The 25390-nt window shown below is 41.6% G+C and overlaps 1 protein-coding gene across 2 annotated transcripts in view; it reads left to right on the top strand.

Moving 5' to 3' along the window:
• Nucleotides 1-712: 712 nt before the first annotated feature.
• The window catches only part of LOC143286841 (RNA-binding protein 1-like), a 26463-nt gene continuing 1785 nt past the window's right edge, over nucleotides 713-25390 (top strand). The window contains exons 1-5 of one of the 2 annotated variants that reach the window (XR_013055866.1): nucleotides 713-814; nucleotides 8885-9122; nucleotides 15053-15220; nucleotides 21282-21634; nucleotides 23073-23147. Coding sequence is in view for 1 of the 2 variants with exons in the window: in XM_076594672.1 (XP_076450787.1) it covers nucleotides 8926-9122; nucleotides 15053-15220; nucleotides 23073-23147 (440 nt within the window). In the remaining variant the exon portion in view is untranslated. The remainder of the gene's footprint in view (nucleotides 815-8884; nucleotides 9123-15052; nucleotides 15221-21281; nucleotides 21635-23072; nucleotides 23148-25390) is intronic. The other variant, XM_076594672.1, reaches the window with a different exon arrangement.

Below are 25390 nucleotides of genomic sequence, written 5' to 3'. Positions count from 1 at the left end.
GTCAGATCTTACTGTCAGTTCATCACCAATGAAAATTTTTGTCATTGAAGTGTATCTCACAGCGAATTTTGCTGTTGCTAACTTACAACTGATGTTCATTTAAGGGAAGAATTCCGGCTGTGTTGTATGTTTCCCGGTTGGATGCATGAGAGGGGACTCCGAGGGCAATTTTGATATCCCGGCTTACAGTCTACACTTTGAATCTTTTGAAATAGATATGTAGGTGCACTGAAAAATATGATGTTCATTTAAGGGAAGAATTCCGGTTGTTTTGTATGTATCCTGGTTGGATGCATGCGGAGAGGGCATTGCGAGGGCAGTTTTGATAGCCCGGTTTACAGTCTACACTTTGAATCTTTTGTAATAGATATTTAGGTGCACTGAAAAATATGTCTTGTGCATAGGCTATCTTAGATCTTACAAGGGCCATGGAAAGATGAATCAATGTTTTTGTATCCATTCCCCAGGGTAAGTGGCTTCAAGTTACAATTTTCACTGGCATAAAATTGATACTTTTACTTGCCTCAAGTTGTGTGTGTGTGTGTGTGTGTGTGTGAGTGCACGCGCGCGCGTGTCAGTGTGTGTGTGTGTGTGTGTGTGTGTGTGTACAGTGTGTCAGTGTGTTGTGCGCATGTGCATATTGTACTGCATGCAAAGCGAATTTATTGTCGAACTGTAAAGTGACTGTGCATATAGGCTAAGCACGTGCTGCTGTTGGATAGGCCAATGTTACAGGAAACCAGCAGACATTTTCAACGCCTGGAACAGTGAAAGAGCGTAGTGAACTGCAACTGAGCCTCTGGAGAAATACGAAGTATGAATATCTTAAAACTGTAGGGATTGAGTTTTGTTTTGCAATGATGAAAAAATATCATTAAATGTTTACTGATTTGTATTTTTGTGGAAGACATTCTCAAATTCTGTTTTTGAAGGTTTTTTTCTTGCATTGTTCACTAAACATTCGGTGATTTACTGTGTAGCCCGCGCGCATTGAACAAAGCGGTATCGTTTCGTTCAAAATATGTTAAAACAGATCATGGACACATCGGTTTCTTTTATATCATTGGAAATGATAGTTATGATAAATGAAATTGATAGTTATGATAAATGAAATATGACTTACAATGGCATGTTCGTTGTGGGAATATGTCGATTTCAGGTCTGTTGATGCGAAATGGGAAATGGCGGTGTCCACATTATCATATATTAATTTTACGAAGCTGGCAGCAGCGAAAATTAAACGGTCTGTCAGCAACAAGATTCTTCTTCAGCGTTCCAAGGCCATGTTCAGACGGTCAGTCCAGAGTAGGCTACGAAGTCCGCAGTCCTCACAATTTGTCCTGGAGGGCTGCGGGACTGGGCCAGATCTGGCGCCTCAGTTTATTGTGTAGAGAGCAGTCTTATAGGACATGGGCTGGAGGTTGAGGCGCTCAGTCTGGAGAAGGTTATGAAGTCTGCAGTCCACTGGAGCTCTGTAGCCATTGCAGTTCCGCACAACCTGTCCTGGAGCGCTTTGGAACTGGGCCAGATCTGACCCTCAGCTCATTGTGTAGAGGGCAGTCTTGCTGGACATGAGCTGGAGTTTGAGGAGTGGTGTCACATGGACATTGGTCTGTTTGGGAAATTTTCAGTTTGTAGAGATGGGAGGGGAGCTGGCAGTGGCCTGTGCGTAGTCTAAGGATGGTGACTTGCTGAGCTCGACCCAGTTGATGGATGCTGTCCTCCTCTGCTCCCAGCCATTCTCACCAGCTGTTTCTGAAGTGGCTGCACAGGATGGTCTTTGCCTCCCCAAAGCTAAGGGGGTGGGCAGATTGGGTAAGCCTGCATCCTGCTTTGGAGAGCTTGTCTGCCTCATTTCTTGCAATGCTGCAGTGAGAGGGGATCCACTGCAGAATGGTTGTGGTTCTGGCGCTCAGCGCCTGCATCTTAAGACTGGATGCCCCACGAGGTTTTGTCCCCCACTCTGGTCTGGAGGCTTTGTAGGACAGCTACTTAATTGATGAGGGAGACAGTGTGGTCTGGCAAACTGTCTCTCTGAGGCTAGTAGTGCAGATGCTTCGGCTCAAAAATTGTTGAGGTGAGGCCAGTAGCAATGGAATGCCTCACTGAGCTGCCATCTGGGAATCAGATGTAGACACCACCTCCCCCGTTTCAAACAGCATTCTCGGCAGAGCCATCTGTGTGTATACACAGGACCAGGTGATGGTGGGGTAGCCCCTATCCAGTACTTCCAGGGTCAGCAGCTTCAGCTCAGCATCCAGGAACTGGCCTTTGCTTTGAATGTCGGGAATGTCAAGGACAGTAGGAGGGACATCTAGAGACCAGTCTTCAAAGTCTAGCAACTAGCTTTTGTTAGGAGTTAAAGGTCTTGGTAAAACTAAAAGACCTCTATTGAAAAGTAAACACACACAATCACACAGATGAATTGTACTGGGGAAATGATTTTGGCATTTGAATTATTCAGCATTGATTGAAAGACTGCAAACTGACAATGACGCACCATTGCATGGTGTGAAAGCTTCAAATGGTCCAGACTTTGGGAGGGGTTTAGCAGCTCCAAGTTTTTAGTATTTAAAATTTTTGGAGTGGCATCCCTGGACAGAATGATAAAAAAAGGTGCTAGAAAAGCAGTACAGCTCAGTTAACATGACGAAGGATGACACCCAACAGACAGACTCAAGCATAGATTCTCAAGGTCTTCACAAAGCACTGCAAGCACCACCCCCAAAGATGGAATGTGGATTTGAAAATTAAGAAAAAAATGAAAAAATCCCACACATAAAGTCGTACCCCTCCCCCAATACCCCTTGCACTTCCTCCCATCAGTGCAGCAGATTCTTTAACCTTGGAGTTGGCACCCTACCATTAGTATCAGTATCAACAAGAGGAAAAAGTATAATTTAGGTAAATACTGTTATCAGTTTCAAGAGAAAGGTATTCTAATTTTACACAATATACGATCTCACTAACTTGTCAACAGTTTCAAAAGAACAGCATTCCAGTTTTGTTTTTTTGTTACAGTGATCTTGCAATCTTGCCATGAGATTAAAACAAAATGAGAACAGTGTTTCAGTTTTATATTGGAAATGGAAAATAAATGTTGGAAGGAAAAAAAAAGATGCCAAAGAGGTGACCTGGAAAATTGTCTTTGAGGCACGCACACATGATCACATCTTCCCCTCCTCGCAGAACTGCACTGGCTGCCAGTTTCTTTCAGAATTCAGTACAAGATTGCCACTATTTGCTATGATGTTATCTCTGGCTCTGCTCTTCTTTATCTTCAGGAACTCCTCCAGATCTATATTGTGTCTTGGTCTCAGCATTCCTCCTGTGACATTGGCATTTTTTGCATACCAAACAGGCGAAAGAAACTGTGGGGAACATGCTTTATCTTTCATTGGACATGTCACCTGGAACAAACTCCCTTATTCTGTCTGACACGCTCAGTCTCTGTCCTCGTTAAATCAGCTCTAAAACTCACCTTTTCCATAGGTGTGAGGATGTTTTTCAACCCTGTGTGTCTGTCTGCGATTGTAGGTGGAGAGACAAATGAGGCTGTATCAGTATGAATGTCTGGTGTGTGTGTGTGTGTGTGTGCGCCCTGTTTATTTTTTTTATGCAAAAAGGCAAATGAATGTTATGAAATGTATGTGCATCAATGTATGTATGTGTAGTATTTATAAACGCTCTGAGCTCTCCAGAGATAGGGCGTCCAAATATTTATTATTATTATTATTATAGAATTGAACACCTGAGAAAGTCTTGAATTTGACTTAATGAATCAGTGAAGGACTGAGATCTTTTCTCACCCCTTTGATAGTCCTTGAGGTACTATGTGCTTGTCGTATGGATGAGATGATGATTTATAGAAATATGGAAATGAACATACCCAGCGTGTGTCCAACCCCCCAAGACAAAATATGACTGCCTTTAATGTTGATATATGAAAATCATGAATGATCAACATAGAATTTGATAAACAAGTATGTAAGAGTTTCAGCTCATGAATTAGGTAGCGGCAGCCCCCATGGCCGATGCCGGGAAACCTATGAACGCCTAAAAAATTGACTAATTTTGAAGTGCATTTTCTCAAATTTGATTTCATTTTGTGAAAAACTATCCAACTGAAATAATTATTTATCATCCATATTTTAAATTTTTTATTGTGTTTGCTTTATACAATGCGTAATGAGTTTGCGGATGGAAGAAAAAGAAGTGTACTGTAACGCGGAATAGCGATCCTTGTTCAATGGCGGCCGGCGTCTTTCTAAGCGCGACACAGTTTCAACCACATAGGCTAGTGGAAAAAATCGCATCCGTTGTTTTCCATTCATTGGTTACTGTTCGAAAAACTGGGAGCCGTGAAAGGCGAAAGTTCAAGGAGAACTTTCGTGTGTTTTTTTCCAAGCCTTGGGCGAAGTAGGGTAGTTAGATCTGAGCGCAAAGTTACGGGAATTTTTCGGCTATCTTTCAACGCCTCGCGCAGTTCGAAAATGAAATCTGACCCTACGCGATACTGTATGACCGGTAAAGAGCATTTTCTACTGATTTCAATGGTATCCGAAACTAAGATTTTTGATCCATGATCAATTTGCTCAAGCGATTCAAAAGCAGGTACCCCTCTTCGTCAGTTGCGTCGGCCCAATCAACATTCGACACAGGAGAGCGGCACTTCATCTAACACAAAAATGGCATTGTTTCTCCAGAAAATCTTAAGTTTCATCGGTAAGTTTTATAATATTTTTGAAAACAAATGTCTTTAGCACTTTCATGCACAATATTGAGCTGAAATTCTTTGAATCAGGATTTTGATCGATATCAGTAACTGAACAGCTTGGATCTATTTCATCAGTGTTTTCGTAACGTGACACCGTGTTTCAATCGGAACACGATTTATTTTTTTCTGAGTAAAACACACAAAAACTATTGATACAGAATGAAAAATGGACATGTTAAAACAGAGCCCATGAATTCCAATTACTAATATTTGATTGATTTTTGCTTTAGTAAGCAAAATATTACCTGGGTCTAAAACCGGAAGTGCTCGGGACAGCATTAGCGTTGTCTGCTACAGACTCGGTGAGTGTTAAATAAGTGAGTAAAAAAAATTGTAATGTGGTTTCTTTTTCCATAAGATGAGCATTTCATTCAACATCACACAGAAGTCTGATAGTCTGATATTCTAGTTGCTTTCTGCTTCGATAGCTGTGAAACTTTATATTAATATATACAGACAGATAACTATGCTCTCACATTCCAAAAAGAACAAGAACACCAATTCATACTAACCCCCCCCACCCACCCTCCTCTGCAAATTTTTTTTTTTTTTTTTTTTGCTGCCCCATCATCTGCACCGTTTCAGTGGCATTACTCCCACACCGCTCATTTAGATTCCCATATACACGGCCACACCCGGGTTCGTCCGTCGCAGTTCCAGCGTCGGCAGTCCACAGGGAACCATCGATGTTAGGTCGCCAGGAGGCCACACACCAGAGGAGACCCTGCACTGCTGCTGAGTCACTTCGGTGGTGTTCAGTGGTGCCTGTTCTGTTTTAACGTACTTAGGACACCACCTACTAAGCCCCCTACTAACGACAATAATGGTTTAGTCGCGGAGCCAGACTGAGTGAGCGTCCCTCCCAGAGTGGAGACCGCCACCACGTCCTTCAAACAACAGCCCCCCATGAATCTGCCGACACTGACAGGACTCACCCCAAGCACGGAAGTGGAGGGGTATCGAAACTGAGGTCACCATGAGAGCAGGGCATGAAAGGCCACAGACTTTGAGACTATTTTGTTTATATTGATGACGATGAAGGAGGAGGAGGATGACGATGATGATGACGATGTTGCTGTGGAGGTCCATTTTGGTTTGGGACTGCGTGACAAGGCTGTACTCTACGCTTCCTGTCATAATGATATCCTGGCGTTAACCAGGCCCGAGAGATACAGACACTTGCAGTGTTGGTCAGGTTATTAGAGCAACACACCCAAAGACGCATCCTTGAAGTGGATGACACTCGACTGTGTGGTCCCAGTCTCCCCATTTAAGTCCACAGCATACTCAACTCTGGGTAGGAGCCGGATGGGCCAAAAAAACCCACCTCCGCTGGGATTCGAACCCGCGTCCTCCCAGCCGTCAGTCCGCGACGCCTACCACTTCGCCACGGCGGCTGGTTCCTCTGCAAACTTCACTTTAATAATTTGCTGAAAGTTGTATAATCATTCCCCTCACTTGTCTCTGAGTATCATCCACCAATGGTAAGTAGAGGGGAGGGGGTTGTCAATGGCTGTGGCAAACTTGGCACTGAGCCAAATCACTGACCACTTGCTCTGGCTTAGAATCCCTGACTGCTGACCCACCACCTCCTCCCTCCAGTCATCCCCTCCCCCATTTCTTTCCTGTCAGTGGCGTAGGTGTGTGTGAGAGAGAGAGAGAGAGCAAGTTTGCATTTGCACATGTATGCTTGTGAGTATGTGTATGTATGTCTGAGTATGAAAAAAGTGTAATGTGAAGAGATATATGATTAATTTGAACAGTGCAGTCAACATCCTGTTTCTTAAAAAAATTAACACCAATTTTTAACAAACTAAAATTAGTAAAAAGAAAATCAGTACAATAATACCCATAGCCTAAGCTGCACATCAGGTTAAGTCAAACTATATAACACTATCTGGGATCCAGCAATTAAGAGTATAACGTGTGTGTGTGTGTGTTCGTTCGTGTAACCCATGATATGCTATGCATCTCGACTGCATGAAACAGGAAACAAAGAGATAATTCATGAAATGATAAAATGCAAAATACCATGCACATATTGTGAATGAAATATTCACTTTGATATATATATATATATATATATCTAAGACATCCATTCTCACATACACACACAAATAAAGGTGAGTACACAAAATATATATATATCCAAGAATAAGATACTAAGTATGATGTGCATATTAACAATAAAATATTCAGTATTTAGTAATCATATATACCTAAGACATTTAGTAATACATTCATCTCAATCATGAAATGTAGTACCCTGAAGTGGAAATATTTGAGTAAATAATCGCATGCAACAAAGACACATAAGTTGAACAGTACATGTAGATGGCAAAGCTCTTGTCAGCAACTGGAAAGGACAGACCCCCAAAACTTCAGCCTCAGTTGCCAAAGCATAAGTTATTGCTGCAATTTGAGTTATTGTGTGAAAGGAAAATGCAGCCAAATAGTTCAGTGCAGTGAATTTTGTGTTGCTGTTAATTGCATACTTACCTGTCAGTATGCCATTTTATAATTCTGTTATCACAGTGTTTTCCTCCCACTCAAAACACACAGAAATTGACAAAATCCTAAACATATATTAAACTGAGAGCTCTGTTTTTGGTTGTATGTTTTAAATTTAATATAACTTTTGTTCTTTCTTATGAGCTGATCTGTGTATCTAACATGTTGCAGAAAGGGCTGCTCATGGCAGGGCATGCAAGACCTATTCATTGATCCAAAAAGGCCAGTATGAACAGCTCAGGTAGCGAGCAGTATGTTATTGCTGATGCCAGGAAACCTGTGAGTGCCAAAAAAGATATTTTTTGGTGTGCATTTTCTCTCTTGTGAATCAAATGCCATTTTGTGAAGAAATAAAGATGCATCATCCACCTTTTATTTCTTATTTATTGTGGTTCTTCTACAATGAAATGCATGACTGGGTTCATGGATGGAAGAAAAAGCTAGAGAGCTGAAAGAAAACAGATTGATATATCTGTCATTTTTGCTAGCAACTTAAGTAATATTTGCTCCCTCTTGGGAACCTTTGTTGTGGAATGCCCCATCAACCTACCCATTCTGTACAATGCTCTCAAGTTGCATTTGTTTAAAAATTTGCAGTTATTTTGCAGAAGCTGATCAGCCATGACCACTGGTAACTTATTGTGGCTGTAACTTCAATATTTTTTCAAAACCAAAAATTTTAAAGAAGTCTCATCCACAACGTGCACCCTTATTTATGAGGAAATCGGGTATCATTCCTTTTCTGCCAACTTTAGATGAAAGTTTTAAGGTTGTTTTTAATTCATTTTGAAAGCTGACATTTCACTAAATACACACAAAATTTCCTGGTCCTACTTGTGACAGTTACTGAAATATTCATCTTTGCAGCATGCTACCCCAATAAACAGTCTTTTTTCCGCTGGTCAAATTGAAGATTTTTCAAAGTTTGAGACTCTGATACTTAAAATTCAGTAAATTATCCTGCCTGAAAAAAATTCAGTGCACTTTTTGTGATGTATTCTGCAAGATATTTTATTATGAAATGCAGCTGTCTATTCTTTTCAGTGCTGTAGACCTTCAAAGTTGCTATTCTGTGCAGATTGACATGTCTTGATTTTCTATTTCCCCCTACTTTGACAGGCATATTTTCCAATTTCTTTGCTGCTGAAGTGTCATTTTTTTCTTGTGCAGTATGCTATTATCATATGGTTTTTAGAAGTATATGAGTTTTCATAACAGTATCATCATGGACAGTACAGTATGACTGTGAAAATGTGAAAATATTAAGTACTAACAGCATGTACGCATCATCACATCTTTAAAATGGAATATCTTCAGAACCAATCAAGATATTCACTTTTTTTTGTTTGTTGTTTTTCTTATATTGTCTTGTTGTTTGCCAAAAATCACATTTCAGTCATTGTAATGAATATTTAAATTTTCACTGCCGCCACCTACATGAATGGAGAGCAGGTGTGGTGAAAAGGACACATCAGTGGTTGCTTTAACTTAGTTTAAGTGCATTGTTGGATTGTGAATTTAATTGTATCAGTGGTGATGTTATATGATATATATATTTTTTTATTTTGCAAGTAATTTTTTTCTCCCCCCCGTCAGGTTCGCATCTGTGAAAAGCGTTTCACAAACCCACTGCAGCCATGTCACGTGAATCCAGGTCCAAGGTGTACGTTGGGGATTTAGGCTATGGTACCACAAAGGAAGAACTTGAAGACAAGTTTGCCAGATATGGACAACTGCGCAGTGTATGGATAGCCAGGAAGCCCCCTGGATTTGCTTTTGTGGAGTATGAGGATCCTCGTGATGCTGAAGATGCCATAAGAGCATTAAATGGGGTGTAAGATATTCTTTGTATCGTATGTGTTTGGTCAGATATGTTGGTAATTGTTTAGAGATAAAACACAGCAGACAGATATGATCTTTAAAAAAAAAAAAAAAAAAAAGGGGGGGGGGGGGGGGAATCAAATTTAGCAATTAGCTCAAAGTTGCACATGCATTAAGTTTTGAATACTGTGCCTTTTGAACTTGTCACGTGATACTACTGATAGGCCAGGAAATTTAGATTAAAATTTGCGTTAGGTCAAAATGTCTGCAACAAAACCGTTCTTTTTACGATAAAATAGAATAAATCATACTGATCACACTGATATAAAGTTGACCACTATAGGGGGGCGGGAACATAGGTAGATTTTGATTTTTAATGTCCAGCCAGAATCGAATATTTTTATTACTTCTGCCTGTGTGAGAGCGCCTTACAAAGAGTGGCAAGGCAAGCACAGGTGAAGGTTACGCAAGCGCGGTATAAGGGGTCGCCAGAGGAAAGCGTTCAGCACGGTACAGTACATGTGACTGACTGCTGCCGCGCTGATGCTGATCTGTGAGCAGGTCACTGCAGCAGACAACTGATTGTGAACAGTAAGCTAGGAACAGAGCTCTTTGGAGTCGAAAGGAAACAAACATTTTCAATTTAATGTTTTTTATACTTAAGTGGTAGAAGACGCAAATCCGCTTTTATGAATGTTTTCCAGTTTCCTACCATTCATGACATATCATAAAGAATGAAATCGGTATTATACCGACTGCAAAGGTGAATTTACGAAGGCAGCACGGGATCATTTAGTTTGTAAGTACAATTTTGTTGATATTTTACGCAATGCACAACTTGGACCGGATATGCTTCATGCTCCGCTTATTAACGTGCAGAATATAAATATCTAAATATGTGTTAACCCGGTTCGGTTTCATTGAACATTATCGGCGCTCTGCCCAGACAATAAATTGGGAAGTATAGAGGGCAGATGATGGCAAAATTGAACATCATGTCTTGATGTGAAAAGAACGGTATGAAATACATATTTTTCTTTGGAAATGAAGCGGTATTTGCAAATGTGACTCACGAACCCTGGCGCAGTAGACGTCGATTTAGCGTGGGATATAAATAATAATCATAATGATAACAATGGATCATAAATTTTATTAATGATTTTGTAAAACTTTGTTGTAACACGTGTAACATTGAATCCAAGTTACCTAAACTAACTTTCCCAACGCAGATGTTTGAATTACTGGATTTATAATAATGATAGTAATGAATCTATCATGCGATCCTTAGCCAGTGCAGTGCATTCAAACAAAGCCTGTGCAAAATTATGTATTTTATTAATGATTACCTAAAACCTTATGATATATGTAACATGGAACCCAAAATACCTAAACTAACTCCCCCACCCTGGATGATTTTATTTATCAGAAACACTGCAGGCACTCCATTTTCACATCAATTCTCCCCAGTGTTTAACTGTTTAAAGTACTACTGTTTTTCTTATTATGAAATGGTAATTGTATTATTTATATCACTTGACGAGAGTTTTCCTCTTTATCTGAAGAATTGTGATCAAAACACCAGATTCTTTGTATCTTTCTATTTGGTCAATCAGCAAAACTGATAAGTGTTATCATCACAGTGAACAAATATGTAGGATTGCAGAAAAACAAAATGTAATAAAAGTAAGACTTTGAGAAAAAACAAAACCAAACAACAACATCAACAACAACAAACAAGAACTAAAAATAAGGAATTTTATTATCTGTGTAAAGCAGAACCAAAGAACATGTGTTCCGTGTCCGAATGTGACACCTGACTTCATCTCAAGCACTACTAAACGTGAAATGCTTCAAACTTAATTAATTTTAAGAAATTCATTCACAGTCAATGTATACTTTGGTTTTTCAGAACTTGTGTGATGTAAAATGTGGCTGTTCTAATTAAATTTTGCAAAACAATAAGCGTGTAGGGACTGACATTTTTCGGAAACAACAAATTTTTTCGTTCCACACTTCGTCTGTCTTGTGAACTGATAAACTACATCATTTTGTGATAAAACTTCACCAGACAGCAAAAGCCAAAATCAAGATAATTTAAGGGGGTGATTTTCTACTTTTAACTTTGTTGTTTGGAACTTTTGATGCAACAAGTCTTCAACTGAAAACAGTCTTAATAAACTACATGCATTGACTTGGTTCGAAATCTTACGCCAGTATCCGTATATTACTGCATCTCACCATGTGTCAGAAACAGTGATTGTGTCTAAACTTAATTGGATCAGAGATAAATGTACAAACAAATCATAACATTAACAATGACGAAATTAACATACACAGTTTTTTGTTGTTGTTTGTTTGTTTTTTTGTTTTGTTTTTAATATTAAAATAGCAACCACGGGGTGAGAATGAACATATTGGAGATTTCCGTGTAACATATGTACATCTCACACGCTGTCGGAAACAACACATTCTCTGAATATGTGTTCAAACACACACGATTGAAGGGTGTTTGTCAAACCGATTTATGCTTTCCCACGATGAATCCGCATGATTTATGTGGAAATAGTTCTAATTTTGTTTACATGTATATTTTTATTGGGTTGTTTACATGCACAGAAGTAACACAGAAAAGCAGAACTGAAAATTAATATACGACGTCGATTGCATTTAAATAGTTGAATAGACATTTTTTTTTCAGAAAATGAGTATGTGCTGCAGAAGATAGATGTGTTGACCACCTGTTGCAAGTAAAGAACGTGTAGTGTATTCATGAATGTGCTTGCCTTTGAATGAATAAAAATACGTCAAGAAGAACGGGTTGTTTACGTCTGTAACGCAGATTTTTTTCTTTGCATAATATTTCAAACTTAATGTACCACTTTTACTGATAATCAATGTTTTATTATCACAACGAATGAATATAGATTAGGTCTGTATGTACTGGATTTTAATCAGGTTTGTACTTATTTGTTTCTGACCACTTCATGTTCAGACACATTGCCATGTCACAAAATGGCGCTGAAATTTTGGATGTTTTTAATAATTTTCAATACATTTAAGACAAGAACAAACCATATTCTCACAAAATTGTTGCAGATATTTCTCTAATGAATTGCAATCCTAATAACGTGAAACATTTGAATAATCATTGTAAACACATGTTTATACTGAATCAGACTGAGAGACCCCCATTTCCAACAAAGTTCTGTAGACTGACCCATTTCATTTTCCAGGCAGTCTTTGCTCTTCATGACTATCTGATGCACCTCATTTTGCCACCTTCATACTCCAGCCAGATACATTTTCTTTCCCACGCTAAACTGACCTGTCTACTGCGCCAGGGTTCGTGAGTCACATTTGCAAATACCGCTTCATTTCCAAAGAAAAATATATATTTCATACTGTTCTTTTTACATCAAGACATGATGTTGGTCGATTTTGCCATCATCTGCCTTCCATGCTTTCTGAATTAATTGTCTGGACAGTGCTCCAACAATGTTCATTGAAACAAACCTGGTTAACAGGTATTGAGATATTCATATCCTACACGTTAATAAGCAGAGCATGAAGTATTTCCAAGTTGTCCATTGCGTAAAATGTCAACATGATTGTTCTTACGAACTAAATGATCCCGTACTGCCTTCGTAAATTCACCTTTGTAGTCGGTATAATACTGATTTCATTCTTTATGAAATGTCAGGACTGGTAAGAAACTGTAAAACATTCATAAAAGCAAATTTACGTTTTCTGTCAATTTAGTATATGATATTAAAAATGTTTGTTTCCTTTTGACCCCAAAGAGTTCTCTTATTTTCTGTACGGTATCTGTCGTCAGCCGCAGTGACCTACTAACGGAGGTATAGGACAGCATCAGTGCGGCAGCAGTCAGCAACAAGTACTGTACCGAGCTAAACGCTTTCCTCTGGCGACCCCTTATACTGCGCTTGCGTAACTCTGGCTCGCTCTTGCCTTGGGATCTTTGTAAGGCGCTCTCTCATGGCCAGAAGTGTGACAAATAATTATTAAAAACCAAAATCTAATCATGTTCCCGCCCACCTACAGCGGTCAAGTTTATATCAGCGTGATCAGTATGATTTATTCTATTTTATCGTGAAGAGAACGGTTTTGTTGCAAGTCATTCTAAATGTGAGATTGTAGAGCTCATCTTTATTGCAATTTAATTTTGTGCAGCAGATTTAGTGACAACCTATGAATAACATTTTTTTAACTTAGTGAATTTCAGTATAATGATTGTGTTGATTTATTGATTTTTACTTTTTTAGTCTGATACTATTTCCAATTATTCATTTATTGGCTGTATGTGTATCTATCTATCTATCTATCTATCTATCTATCTATATATATATATATATATATATTTACAATTATTAGTATCATCAGTTGTAACTTAATAAAAGTTTTTCCTTCTCTCAGTCTGAGTTTAAAAATTCTTAACCCCCTGCTCTTCCCCCTCTCTGACCAGGTACACTGTTCAGTTCCCCTCAGTCCCCACAAGCTGTGTTGGTTAATTGCTCAAAATAGACCTCAAATAGACTTCCTCGTGATGTAGATGGGGTTTTTAACGGTCAATATATTCAAAAAAGATTCTCCAAGCTAAAGCTACCACAGTACCAGTGTTTTTTGTCAACTAACTCGATACAACTCGAGGAAAAGTCTGAACATTTCAGTGATGAGTTATCTCATCATTGTGGCAGGGAAGCGTACAACTACATGGTTGCGCTGACAAGTTAACTCGTCATAGAGGCAGTCCAGGGGTTGACATGAATAATAGATCCCTTAGTTTATTGTATTTGGATCTTTTTCTTCTTTAAACAGTTTTATTTGTCAGATGTCAAACATTTGACTTACTCTGTTGTGTTGTTAGTGTTCATAATTTTTTTTAATTAATTTTTTTTATACTTTGCATGAAAAAGGACTAAAATGATCTTATAGAACTGTAAATTGCACACTTTTCTTTCTCTCATCCTCTGTCTCTCTGTCTGAGTGTATCATCTTTTTAAAAAAAAAATTTTGTGTGTGCATGTGTATGTTAATAAGTTTATGTAGGTTGACCAGTTGTAACTCATGTGATTGTAATGTAAAGAGGTTCTGTAAGCTTGCATATTATGTACATAAGTTTATGTAGGTTGACTGCCATGTGATTGTAACTGTTAGCTTTCAAAAGCTAGAAGTGCAGTTTTATACTAACATCCATGGTAGAAGAGGAATTAAAATCATATCAGGGGGCAGGTTTGGGGGACTGAAGATACTTTTACACTGAAACTAGTTCAGTAGTTGACTTATATTAAGTTTCAACAGGTAGTGATGAATAGAGACCAAGACTGACATTCTACAGGTTAGGACAGAAAGGTACAGAGAAAAGAGTATTGAGCATGGTGTCAGAATTAAGAGCCAGGATAAGATAGGCAGCCTGTCGTTCGTATTATTGCAGGGAGAAAATGTTAGATATTATGAGATAAACGTGCATGATACTAAATGATAAATGGAGAGTGTTGACTGATGAAAATGATACTGTGATTGTGAAGCAATGGGAAAAGGTGGTGTGTATATGTGCATACATATATATTAATAATAATAAAATAAAAAATTATAATTTGATAGTATTAACTGTTATCACTGAATTGGTAGATGCATGCATTGGTACAGTGATTGAGTGGTGATAAAATCTCCAGTTGCATAAAGCTGAAGAGGAGTATTTTGTTTTTGTGTTACTGTTCATATGTGCTGTTAAGTGTTAAATTTGTTCACAGGTGGACATTATTGTTATTATTGTCATAAGAAAAAGAAAAAAAAAAAGGAATAGGTATGCATCTTTTGTAAGAAACTTGGGCATTGATTTATTTAAGAGTGTAGACTTCACAACATATTTTAAGATGGGAGTATAATACAGTATTAAAAATGTTATGTTGTGTATTTTGATAGTCGTATAAATGGACGAAGAGCCCGAGTTGAGATGGCATCAGGCCGTAGATCATCTGGTGGTGCACGGTATGGTGGTGGCGGTGGTGGTAGAGGTGGTGGACGCTGGGATCCACCTTCCAGAGGAAGACCATCCTATGATGACTACCGCCCTCAACAGAGGCATTTCAGGTGAGTGATAAGTGAGAGGGGATGGGTAGAAACAAGGTTATTTTTCATTGTGACTGTGGTAAAATGCTTTAAACTAAACAAAACTATCCAAAAATATAAATTATGTTGTCATTTTGTTGCTTAAAAGTTACGGTAAATATTATTTGGTGTAGAGTATTTTGAATTTATATTTTAAAGTATTTAAAAAAACCCATAAAAACTACAAATTATTTATCATGTTTTGAGAGTAAAAATTGCATTATTAATACCCTTTTCCTGAATGATGTATTTATCGGCACCTGGTAAGATTGGTTGTTGTTGTATGTAATGTATGCAAAGAGGGTGGGATTAACAGTAATCAGAGATTTATCAGCAAATGTAATGTATTGCTGATGAGTGGTATATTAACATTTAAGCCATAGAAGAATATTCATATTGTTTATTTTAATGAGTTTTGTAAAAACATTTTCTGTAAATGAAATTTGAATGTATGAAAGCATTTAAACCCCTCAATAAATTGTGCAAAAATGACTGAATTGTCTTCAGACTAAAATAGAGTCTTCATTTATGGCCAGTTGCCCCAAGGATGGTTGTCCTTTAACCTTCTATCTCCCAGGTCTGCTGCTCCCCATCCCACTGTCCCCATCCCACTCCCCACACCACTGTCACCATCCCACAGGCACGGTTCCCTGGTCCCATGTCCACTCACCTGGATGTACCACCAGATCTGCTGTGCTTAGTCATACAGAACTAGAGTACACCATCCCACTGCCGCCCAGATTTGCTGTCTCATAGATGTACTGTCCCATCAGTGAACTGTCCACCAAGTCTACTGTCCCACAAGTCAACTGTTCCCCAGGTCTACTCAAGTCCACTGTACCCAAGTCCCATTGCCCCTAGCCCTGCTGTCTCTCTGTCAGTAGAAAAAAAAAAATTACACATACTTAACCATGACCCACTTGTGCAGACTTCAGCAGGGGTCTGACATTCCTGTCCTGTGCAAACTACTATCCGCCTATGCAGAGAAAATGAAAGTAGCTACGGCTGATAACCTCCTAGAAGGAGGTAACCTCCCCTGTGCCCCTCTGGCTAGCGTCCTCTTTTTCCGGCAGCCATCTCGACTCCTGTTCCTGTGCTCTGCATATGGCTAAGTTTTTTTGTATTTTCATATCTATCGATTCTTTAGCGTCCTTGTCGTTTGTCCAATTATGTCTTCAGCCAGGTCGCACAATTATGTGGCTCATTTGGGCGATCAGGCTAAAATTAAGGTGCGATCGCAATCGATTCGCGGACACTCTGGGTGGGCCCTCTACTTTGGGCTCTCTCAACAACGCCAACCCGCCGCCTCCTCCACTTCCTCCGCTACCTCCAGTCGACTCCAGACCCCCACTGCCTCCGACGTCTCCGTTGGTGACTTCTAGGGTTTCGTTACCCCATACTCAGGTCAGTGGTGCCATTGATGCTATTCATTTCCATCCGCAAACAGACTCGACATGATCTCGGTCCTGCCAGTCGGCAGTGCCCGAGTTGATCTCCTCTATCACTTTGCCCATACCCACAATATCAACAATGGAATGTGCCACAATCCCTTTGGGAAAACACCACCTTACACTGGCTTTGGATCCGCATGCTAGACAGGGCCCTATGTGCGATGCGTCTGTGGTGGCGGCCGTGACATCGGCTCACGCACCCCCCACGCAGCATGCCTCTTCTGTCTCGGATCCTATAGCGACCAAGGCGCTTAGGGATGCCCATGTGTAGGGAGGGAGGTCGACCACTACGGGACACGCTCGCCCATACGCGTGCATCTCCCTTGTCCCGAGCACCCGATCCAAGGGGGGCAACTCCTGCTTCGGCGCCCTTTCCGGTCACCACCGCAGGTACTTCCCTTGCACCGACATCGCCCCTCGCCTTCAGTGCGGGTGTGTGCACAGCCCCTACAAGCTATGCAGTAATGACCCCATCTGCCATACCGCCGGTTGCTCCTGTTTCCCACCTACTAATGACGGATCAGCAAGCTGCAACAACTATGCACCACTCTGCTTCCTGGTGCCACACCTACTACTACTGCTCATCTGCTGCAGCAAATCCGCTTCCACCCTCCACGACCACCTCCCAGCAACCTGGTCACGTGCCCAGCACACAGCCTGACCCATCCTATGCCATAGAAGAGACATTTTCTGATGGGGATACTGATACAGAGGAACACCTTTGAAAGATAATCCGCTGGTTTCCTTGCAAGAAGCAATAGCCCTCCTAGCTTCCTACACTCCAGATAGGGTGGAGACAGTTCGCGCACCGGGCACGCCTCTAACATGTGGTGCTATGGAGATTATAGGCATCCACAGATCCTCCCATGCCCCTCATTATGCTCTTACACAATCGACCATGGTAGTTGAGGCTGTGCAGAACACACTGGCATGCACCAGTGGCCAACCCATCAGCGATGTCCCCTCTGACTCTGTTCTAAATTTTCCAGCTGCAATGGGTCGAGGGAAATTCCTGAAAACTCTGCCCTGAACCACTTCAAAACCTCCACTTCTAGCTCCGGGCCCTATTCCTCAAAGACCCCTTCCTCTTTCTCATGAGGACCTCCTACTCCTCCCGCAAAACTTGCGTGATAGTCGCAAAGTAACATTAAATGACAAATTCCTCATGGATCTGGAGGAAGCTCTCAGATCTTCTTTAGAATCGACTGCTGCCATGGAAAGCTTCCTTGCGGGCCTTGCCAGGGCCCTCATGGAAACCCCCACTGAGCAACCAGCCAACCTTGACGTTACTATTTTCTCCCCTTTCATTCAGCAGATCAGCCAGCTTCTCATGTGTTTTACAGATATACAATCAGAGGCCTATATGAATATCATTTTGGCCAGGAGGGATGCTGTGCTCGACCAATCCCCATGCGTGCACTCTCCACCAGAACACGCTTCCCTCAGAGCACTTACCCCACCAACGGTTTCCTCTTCGGTCAGGGCTTCCCCACTGCGGCCATAAAACGCTACGCAGACTTGCATAGGGACCTTGTCCTTGGCGCGGGCCCTCTCCGCACTTTGGCACACTTGCGGCACGCTTCGCGGCATCAGCCATATACCTTCCAGCGCAGCAATGTTGCCACCTTCAGGCCGTGCTCACATCAGCCTTCCCCCTCAATCGCCAGAGTGCAACCCAGGGGGCAACCCAGGGTGTACAGGCATCAGCAGTATGCAGTTCGGCCTCCACACAGGCCTCCGATGACACGGCTGACCTTGTCTGCAGGTCACATCACAAAGGCAGTCAAGGCGTTTACTCTGCACACTGGAACCGCTGGCTTTCCTGGTGCTCAACCCACTCAGTCAGTCCCACGCACCCATCCAATATGGATCTCGCCAACTTCTTGCCTTCCTCTCCTCCTCCAAAGGCCTCTCTGCCTCCGCAGTACGCGTCCACTGCGCTGCAATCAGCTCCACTCTTCGGCAACTAGGCGGGTCCTCTTTCTCAGATGACCCCCTGCTCAGAGCACTGGTTCGAGGGGCCTCCCTCAGTCACGCATGTAAATCCCTTCGGACACCTTCTGGTCCTAAAATACCTCCGCAAGGCCCCCTTCGAACCCCTTGTTGTAGCTCCTTTCAAGCTACTCTCCATGAAGACACTCTTTCTCACCTCACTAGCCTCAGGTAGGCGGTGTAGTGAGGTACATGCCCTCAGTGGCATCACACAAGATACAGCCTTTAAGCCAGACGGATCTATCTCACTTAGATTCCTCCCCAAATTTCTTGCCAAAAATCAAACTCCCAGTACACCCTCTCCCATTCTTTTTATCAAACCTCTCTTCTATACTGACCCATGACGACAAGGACAGATTCCTCTGCCCGGTCAGGGCCCTGCGCGTACACCTCAAAAGGTCGCATCCCTTCCTATCGTCCAAACGACGCCTCTTCATTACCTGGAACCTGGACCATCCGCTTGACATTAGCAAGTCTCTTGTCTCGATGGATAGTCAGTGCGATTAAAGGCACATATGCAGATGCAGGGTTGAGACTTGATGCCTCCTCAGCCAGAGCACATGAAGTCAGAGCATGGTCCTCTTCTCTTGCCTTATTGCACTCAGCACGGCTGCAAGACATCATGGATGCTGCCTACTGGAAAAACCCTGCCACCTTCATCGACTTACCTGAGAGACGTCACACACCTGCGGGATGATGGCTCAAGAGGTATCGCTTCTGTGGTAGTTGCACAACAGGTCATCGCAGCACACAGACAGTAGAACAGGTGAGCCCTCCACCTTGTCGCGCTATTCTGCACAAGTGGGTCACGGTTAAGTATGTGTAATTAAAAGGAAATTTTCTATCTAAAATTACGTTTAAGTAACATACTTACCGTGACCCAAATTTAAGACCCTCCCGTCCTCCCCACTTCCTGTTCTCCCTGCACGCTGCGCTGGTTATGGCATATTGCCGTCAAAAGAGGGCACTAGCCAGGGGGGCACAGGGGAGGTTACCAACTTCCGGGAGGTTATCGGCGGTAGCTACTTTCGTTTTCTCCGCATAGGCGGATAGTAGTTTGCACAGGACAGGAATGTCAGACCCCTGCCGGAGTCTGCACTAGTGGGTCACAGTGAGTATGTTATTTAAACGTAATTTTAGATAGAAAATTTCCTTAAAACACTGCAGGCAGGAAAAAATACAAAAAAATGGGTGGCACCCACTGTACCCCACTCAGTGTCCTCCATCATACTACCCCCCCCACCCCACTGTACCTCACACACTGTCTACACCCCACAGTCCACACCCCACTGTTCCCCATCCCACTATACCCCACCCCACTGTCCCTTATCCTGCTGTTCACACCCCACTGCCCCCCACCCCACTGTCCACATCCCATTGTCCCCTATCCTACTGTTCACACCCCACTGTCCCACACCCCACTGTCCACATCCCATCGTCCCCTATCCTGCTGTTCACACCCCACTGTGCCCCACCCCACTGCCCCCCATTCCACTGTCCCCCACCCCACTGTCCACACCCTACTGTCCCCCACCCCACTGTCCACACCCCATTGTCCCTATCCTACTGTTCACACCCCATTGTGCCCCACCCCACTGTCCCCCATTCCACTGTCCCCCACCCCACTGTCCACACCCCACTGTGCCCCACCCCACTGTCCACACCCCACTGTACTCGACCCCCACTGTCCCCAATCTCGCTGTCCCTCATCCCACTGTCCCCACCCCACTGTCCTCTACCCCACTGTGTACCCCATCCCACTGTCCCTCAGTACCACAGTCCACCATCTCATTGTTCCAAGTCCCATTGTCCGTTGTTCCTCATCCCAGATTCCCATTGTCCTTCAGTCCCATTATCCCTGTTTCCATTGTTAACCATCTCACTGTACCCCAGATCCACGGTCCCCCATCACATTCTCCCATATCCCACTCCCCCATCACACATATCCACTGTCTCCAGTCCCATTGTCCATCTGCCCTGGGCAGAAATAAGATGGCATTGTAGTCATGCATTATGGCAGCTATTCCTACAAACCAAATTTGAAATGTGCCAAAATGTGAAGATTTATTATGAAGTAATTTATCAGCATGTATATTGTAACACTGAGTTATAAGTTGTGAAAATAGCTTGAATTTGTGCAGGCTTGTAACCTGCAAAATCATAAACCTTGTTACAAGTATTGCCTTCATTTACTTTTACAATTTTGAGGAAAGTGCATTCAGTCTGATTGAAGAATAATTGACGTGTTAATATTTTGTTTTTGGTTCCACCAGAAGGAAATGCAAATATTATTTGTTAGGATAATAGCAATGAAGATATCTGTATCAGACATGTTGATGTATTAAATGGCAGTCTCTGGCTGCATGCACTTTCTTTCTGTAGCCTCTGCATTTGCTGATGAAAACTGAATTACCCTTGTTAATACAGTTTATATAATTGCAAGTGAAGATTGAATATTATGTACTATTCAGTATTACAGATGCAGAGTTTATTTGTTTTTTTACATTTTTCTTATGAACAATGTCAACTGTGTTCATAACATATTGTGTGGTGAATTGTGGACAGTATTGACTGAAGTTTGCACTGGACAAAATTTACAGATTGGCTTGCGCCTTCCTGCTTCCTCCAGGCTCCTGACTCGGTCATGAATAGCTCCATATACTTCGCCCCCTGGCTTCGGCCTTCCTGTCTGCTCCATAGGTGCAGCACAGTGCTCACTCTCTCGCTTCTCGTCAGTCAAAATTGCTGACCTTCTGCTACTGCCCCCTTTGGCCCTGCTGGACCCATGAAGTTTTTGCACAACTTCTCGAAACTTCTGCCCCTTCGATCTCTAGTCCTCTGATACATGGGCTTCACAAAAGGTTTTCTTCAAAACCTTTCAGCTTACTTCACACGACATGTGATAATGGCTCCATGTCTCGGCTGTCGGCTGTTCGTTTCGTTTCGTCTCTGGGTATGCTAGCATTTTGACCTGTGATGTTCAGTCTTTGTGATTGAAAAATACTGTGTGTAAACGTTTTTGTGATATGTGTGTGTTTAGTGATGAGTGATATTTTCGTTTGTTGCACTTGTACATTGTATGTAAGTATGTTTGTGTATGGATATGTATGACTGTGTTTATGTGTGTGTGTGTGATACTGTGTGTTCATAATGTCCTCAAAAAAGACAAAAGAAATGCGACTTTTGATTGGTACATTTAGGTAAAATAACCTTCCCCACAAGTATGAAGATATGTACTTGACATGAAGGTGAAATGGAATGTCCTGTTTGATGGTTGTCCACCTGTAGAAACATGTCATACATCTCAGAAAGTAAAATTGGTGTCCTGGTCCGAGTCAGTGTAACTCTGTAATTACTATGGCCAGGAAGTCCAGTGCAATGATAATGAATATACTGACCACGACACACAGTTATCCTCAGCTTTATTTGTGATTATTTTCTGTAATCCGTAACATTTCACTGAAACTGTAGTCTTGGTTATAACTGTTAGGGATGTGAAATTTCAAATCTCTGTTCTCTGGTTATGTAAGAATCAATGCAAAAGTTGCATTCCTTTTGTCTTGGGGTATACAGTATTTTTAATTTTTTAGCTTCACTTCTCAAGAGGAAAGCAGTTGAAGGTCAATGGTAAGCCTAAAAAAAACAACCCAAAAAACAAAAACAAAACAAAACAGGTGTTTAAAATGTTTTGATGGTATCATTTCTAAAGTTTGTTTATGAATCATGTGAGTAGGTGTGAGAGTGAACCAGTATAAATATATGTATACATGGTCATTGGAAGTGGGATGGTTATTTTTAGAAGTATGTTACAAGAATACTTAAGGAATTGATAGTTTATTCGTAGTCTTTTTTTTTTAAGATGTTGAAGGTTACGGTTCTGTCTCCACTATCAACTTTATGAAATGACTCTGGTCCAGGCAATGCCTTTAAGAAGACTAATTTTACTGAGTGGTCTCAATGTCGATTAAAATGTAAAGAGTGAATATAACATAAAGTTGAACACAATGTCAGTATTTGGTTAGTTGTAGTGTGGGAATGTTATTCCGCTTGTCAAATATATGTAAAGAAAAAATTTCCCCTACACCTTTTGGAGTAGGAGCAATCTGTACTAACTACTATACGATTTGAAGCTATAGCCAGTTTCACCCACTGAATTTTAAGAAAGGGACAGAACAGAGATTGTCAGGTATGTTTAAAAAATGCAAGAAATGCTTGAAAAAAAAAGTTTTTTAAAAAGCTCAAATAAATAACATGGTTCGTCTGAATCAAATGGTAGAGTTTCACAGTCTGCTCATAAAACTTAAGTAGTTGATATTTACAATGGCAGTTTCTGCTGCTTTAAATTCAATGAGTGACAAAAGCAAAATAAGTTTTGTTAATTTTTTCTTCAGAGAATCCCGCAGTCGCAGTGCATCAGCATCACCACCAAGGAACAGGAACCGCAACCTGACCCGTAGTCGTAGCAGGTATGTATAGGGTGTTAACTTATTTGAAGCTCCTGGAAGTGTGTCAAGGATGATTAAAAAACAAACACTGGAATTCTTTGGGTGTACCTCAGATGTCTTGAACAACATATTTTGAAAATGGTCACAGGTTTGTATGGTGTATTTGACAAGTGTTTGGAGCTTTTATTATGCAATATTGAAGCTGGAAAGCCATGATATGATAAGGTCAGGAAAAGCTTAAAACATTAATAGATTTGATCCAAACAATTGCATGCACTGAAGAGTGATATGTTGATCAGTTCGATGGGACTACCTGCGTTGGTGGAAAGGTTCTCCGCTTGACAGAATTTCATTTTCTGATGATAGTTTTGTGTGTTAATAGGATGCTTGTTGACTAAAACTACTGCTTATCAGTCTCATCTTTGAATATTCAAGTTTTCTGTGTGTCTAAACTATAAAGAATGCTGAACTTTCTGCTGATCACTCATGACTTATGATATTCAAGTTGTCTGCTTGTCTAAACTGATGAATGGTGAATTTCATTTCTTTGAGGCAGACTGATCTTCTGCACATCATTCTAACTTCATGTTTAATTTAGCTGTCAGTTGCCATCTAGAGCTTCTCTCTTTATTTTTAGGGTGATGGGATTTTGTCAGTAGTTTTCTTTTTTGAAATATTTTTATAATGTTGTGAACTGAGGCTTTGCCCCTCTTGTTATTAGATTAATCTGCTTTGTATGGTTTGTCAGATTTTGCAAATTGTTATAACTATCCATGTGATGCGATCTGAACTAATTGTGATTATATTCTAGGACAAGTGACCAGTTTAACAGCAGACATGCGATGATTACATCAGGGCACTTGGTTTTCCCTGCTAGGGTGACATGAGCACTGGTGATGACAGGGTGACATGATTACTGATGATGGCAGGATGACATGAGCACCAGTGATGTCAGGGTGACATGAGCACTGGTGATGATGACAGTATGACATGAGCACCAGTGATGACAGGGTGACACGAACACTGGTGATGACAGGGTGATATGAGCACTGGTTATGACAGGGTGACATGAGTACCAGTGATGATGGTGAAATTTGCACTGGAGATGATAGGATGACCTGAGCAATGATGATGATGACAAGGTGACATCAGCACCATTGATGATGACAGGGTGACATGAGCACCAGTGATGACAGGGTGACATGAGCATCAGTGATGGTGACAGGGTGACATGAGCATCAGTGATGATGACAGGGTGACATGAGCACCAGTGATTTTAGGGTGACATGAGCACTGCAGATGATAACAGGTGACATGAGCACCGGTGATGACGGGCGACATTCGCACCATGATGACAGGGTGACAGCACTGCAGATGACAACGGTGACATGAGCACCAGTGATGACAGGATATGAGCACCAGTGATGACAGGGTGACATGAGCACTGCAGATGGCAAGGTGACATGAGCACCAGTGATGACAGGGTGACATGAGCACTGCAGATGACAAGGTGACATGAGCACCAGTGATGACAGGGTGATGTTAGCACTGATGATGATGACAGGGTGATATGAGAACCAGTGATGACGGGGTGACATGAGCACTGCAGATGATGACAGGGTGACATGAGAATCAGTGATGACAGGGTGATTTGAGCACCAGTGATGACAGGGTGACATGAGCACCAGTGATGACGGGGTGACATTAGCACCAGTGATAACAAGGTGATGAGTACCAGTGATGACAGGACATGAGCACCAGTGATGATATGAGCACTACAGATGACAGGGTGACATAGCACTGCAGATGACAGGGTGACATAGCACTGCAGATGATGACAGTGTGACATGAGCACCAGTGATGACAGGGTGACATTGGCACTGGAGATGATGGCAGGGTGAAATGGGCACTGCAGATAATGACAGGGTGACATTAGCACTGGAGATAACAGGGTGACATGACAACCAGTGATGACAGGGTGACATGAGCACCAGTGATGACAGGGTGATATGAGCACTGCAGATGATGACAGGGTGACATGACAACCAGTGATGACAGGGTGACATGAGCACTGCAGATGACAAGGTAACATGAGCACTGCAGTTGATGACAGGGTGACCTGAGCACTGCAGATGATGACAGGGTGACATGAGCACTGCAGATGATGACAGGGTGACATGAGCACCAGTGATGACAGGGTGACATGAGCACTGATGATGATGACAGGTTGACATGAGCACCAGTGATAACAGGGTTACATTAGT

The sequence above is a fragment of the Babylonia areolata genome, chromosome 10 (genome assembly GCF_041734735.1).
Source record: "Babylonia areolata isolate BAREFJ2019XMU chromosome 10, ASM4173473v1, whole genome shotgun sequence".
In the NCBI taxonomy this organism is placed as follows: Eukaryota; Metazoa; Mollusca; class Gastropoda; order Neogastropoda; family Buccinidae; genus Babylonia; species Babylonia areolata.
This window is presented reverse-complemented; position numbering and strand designations above follow the sequence as displayed.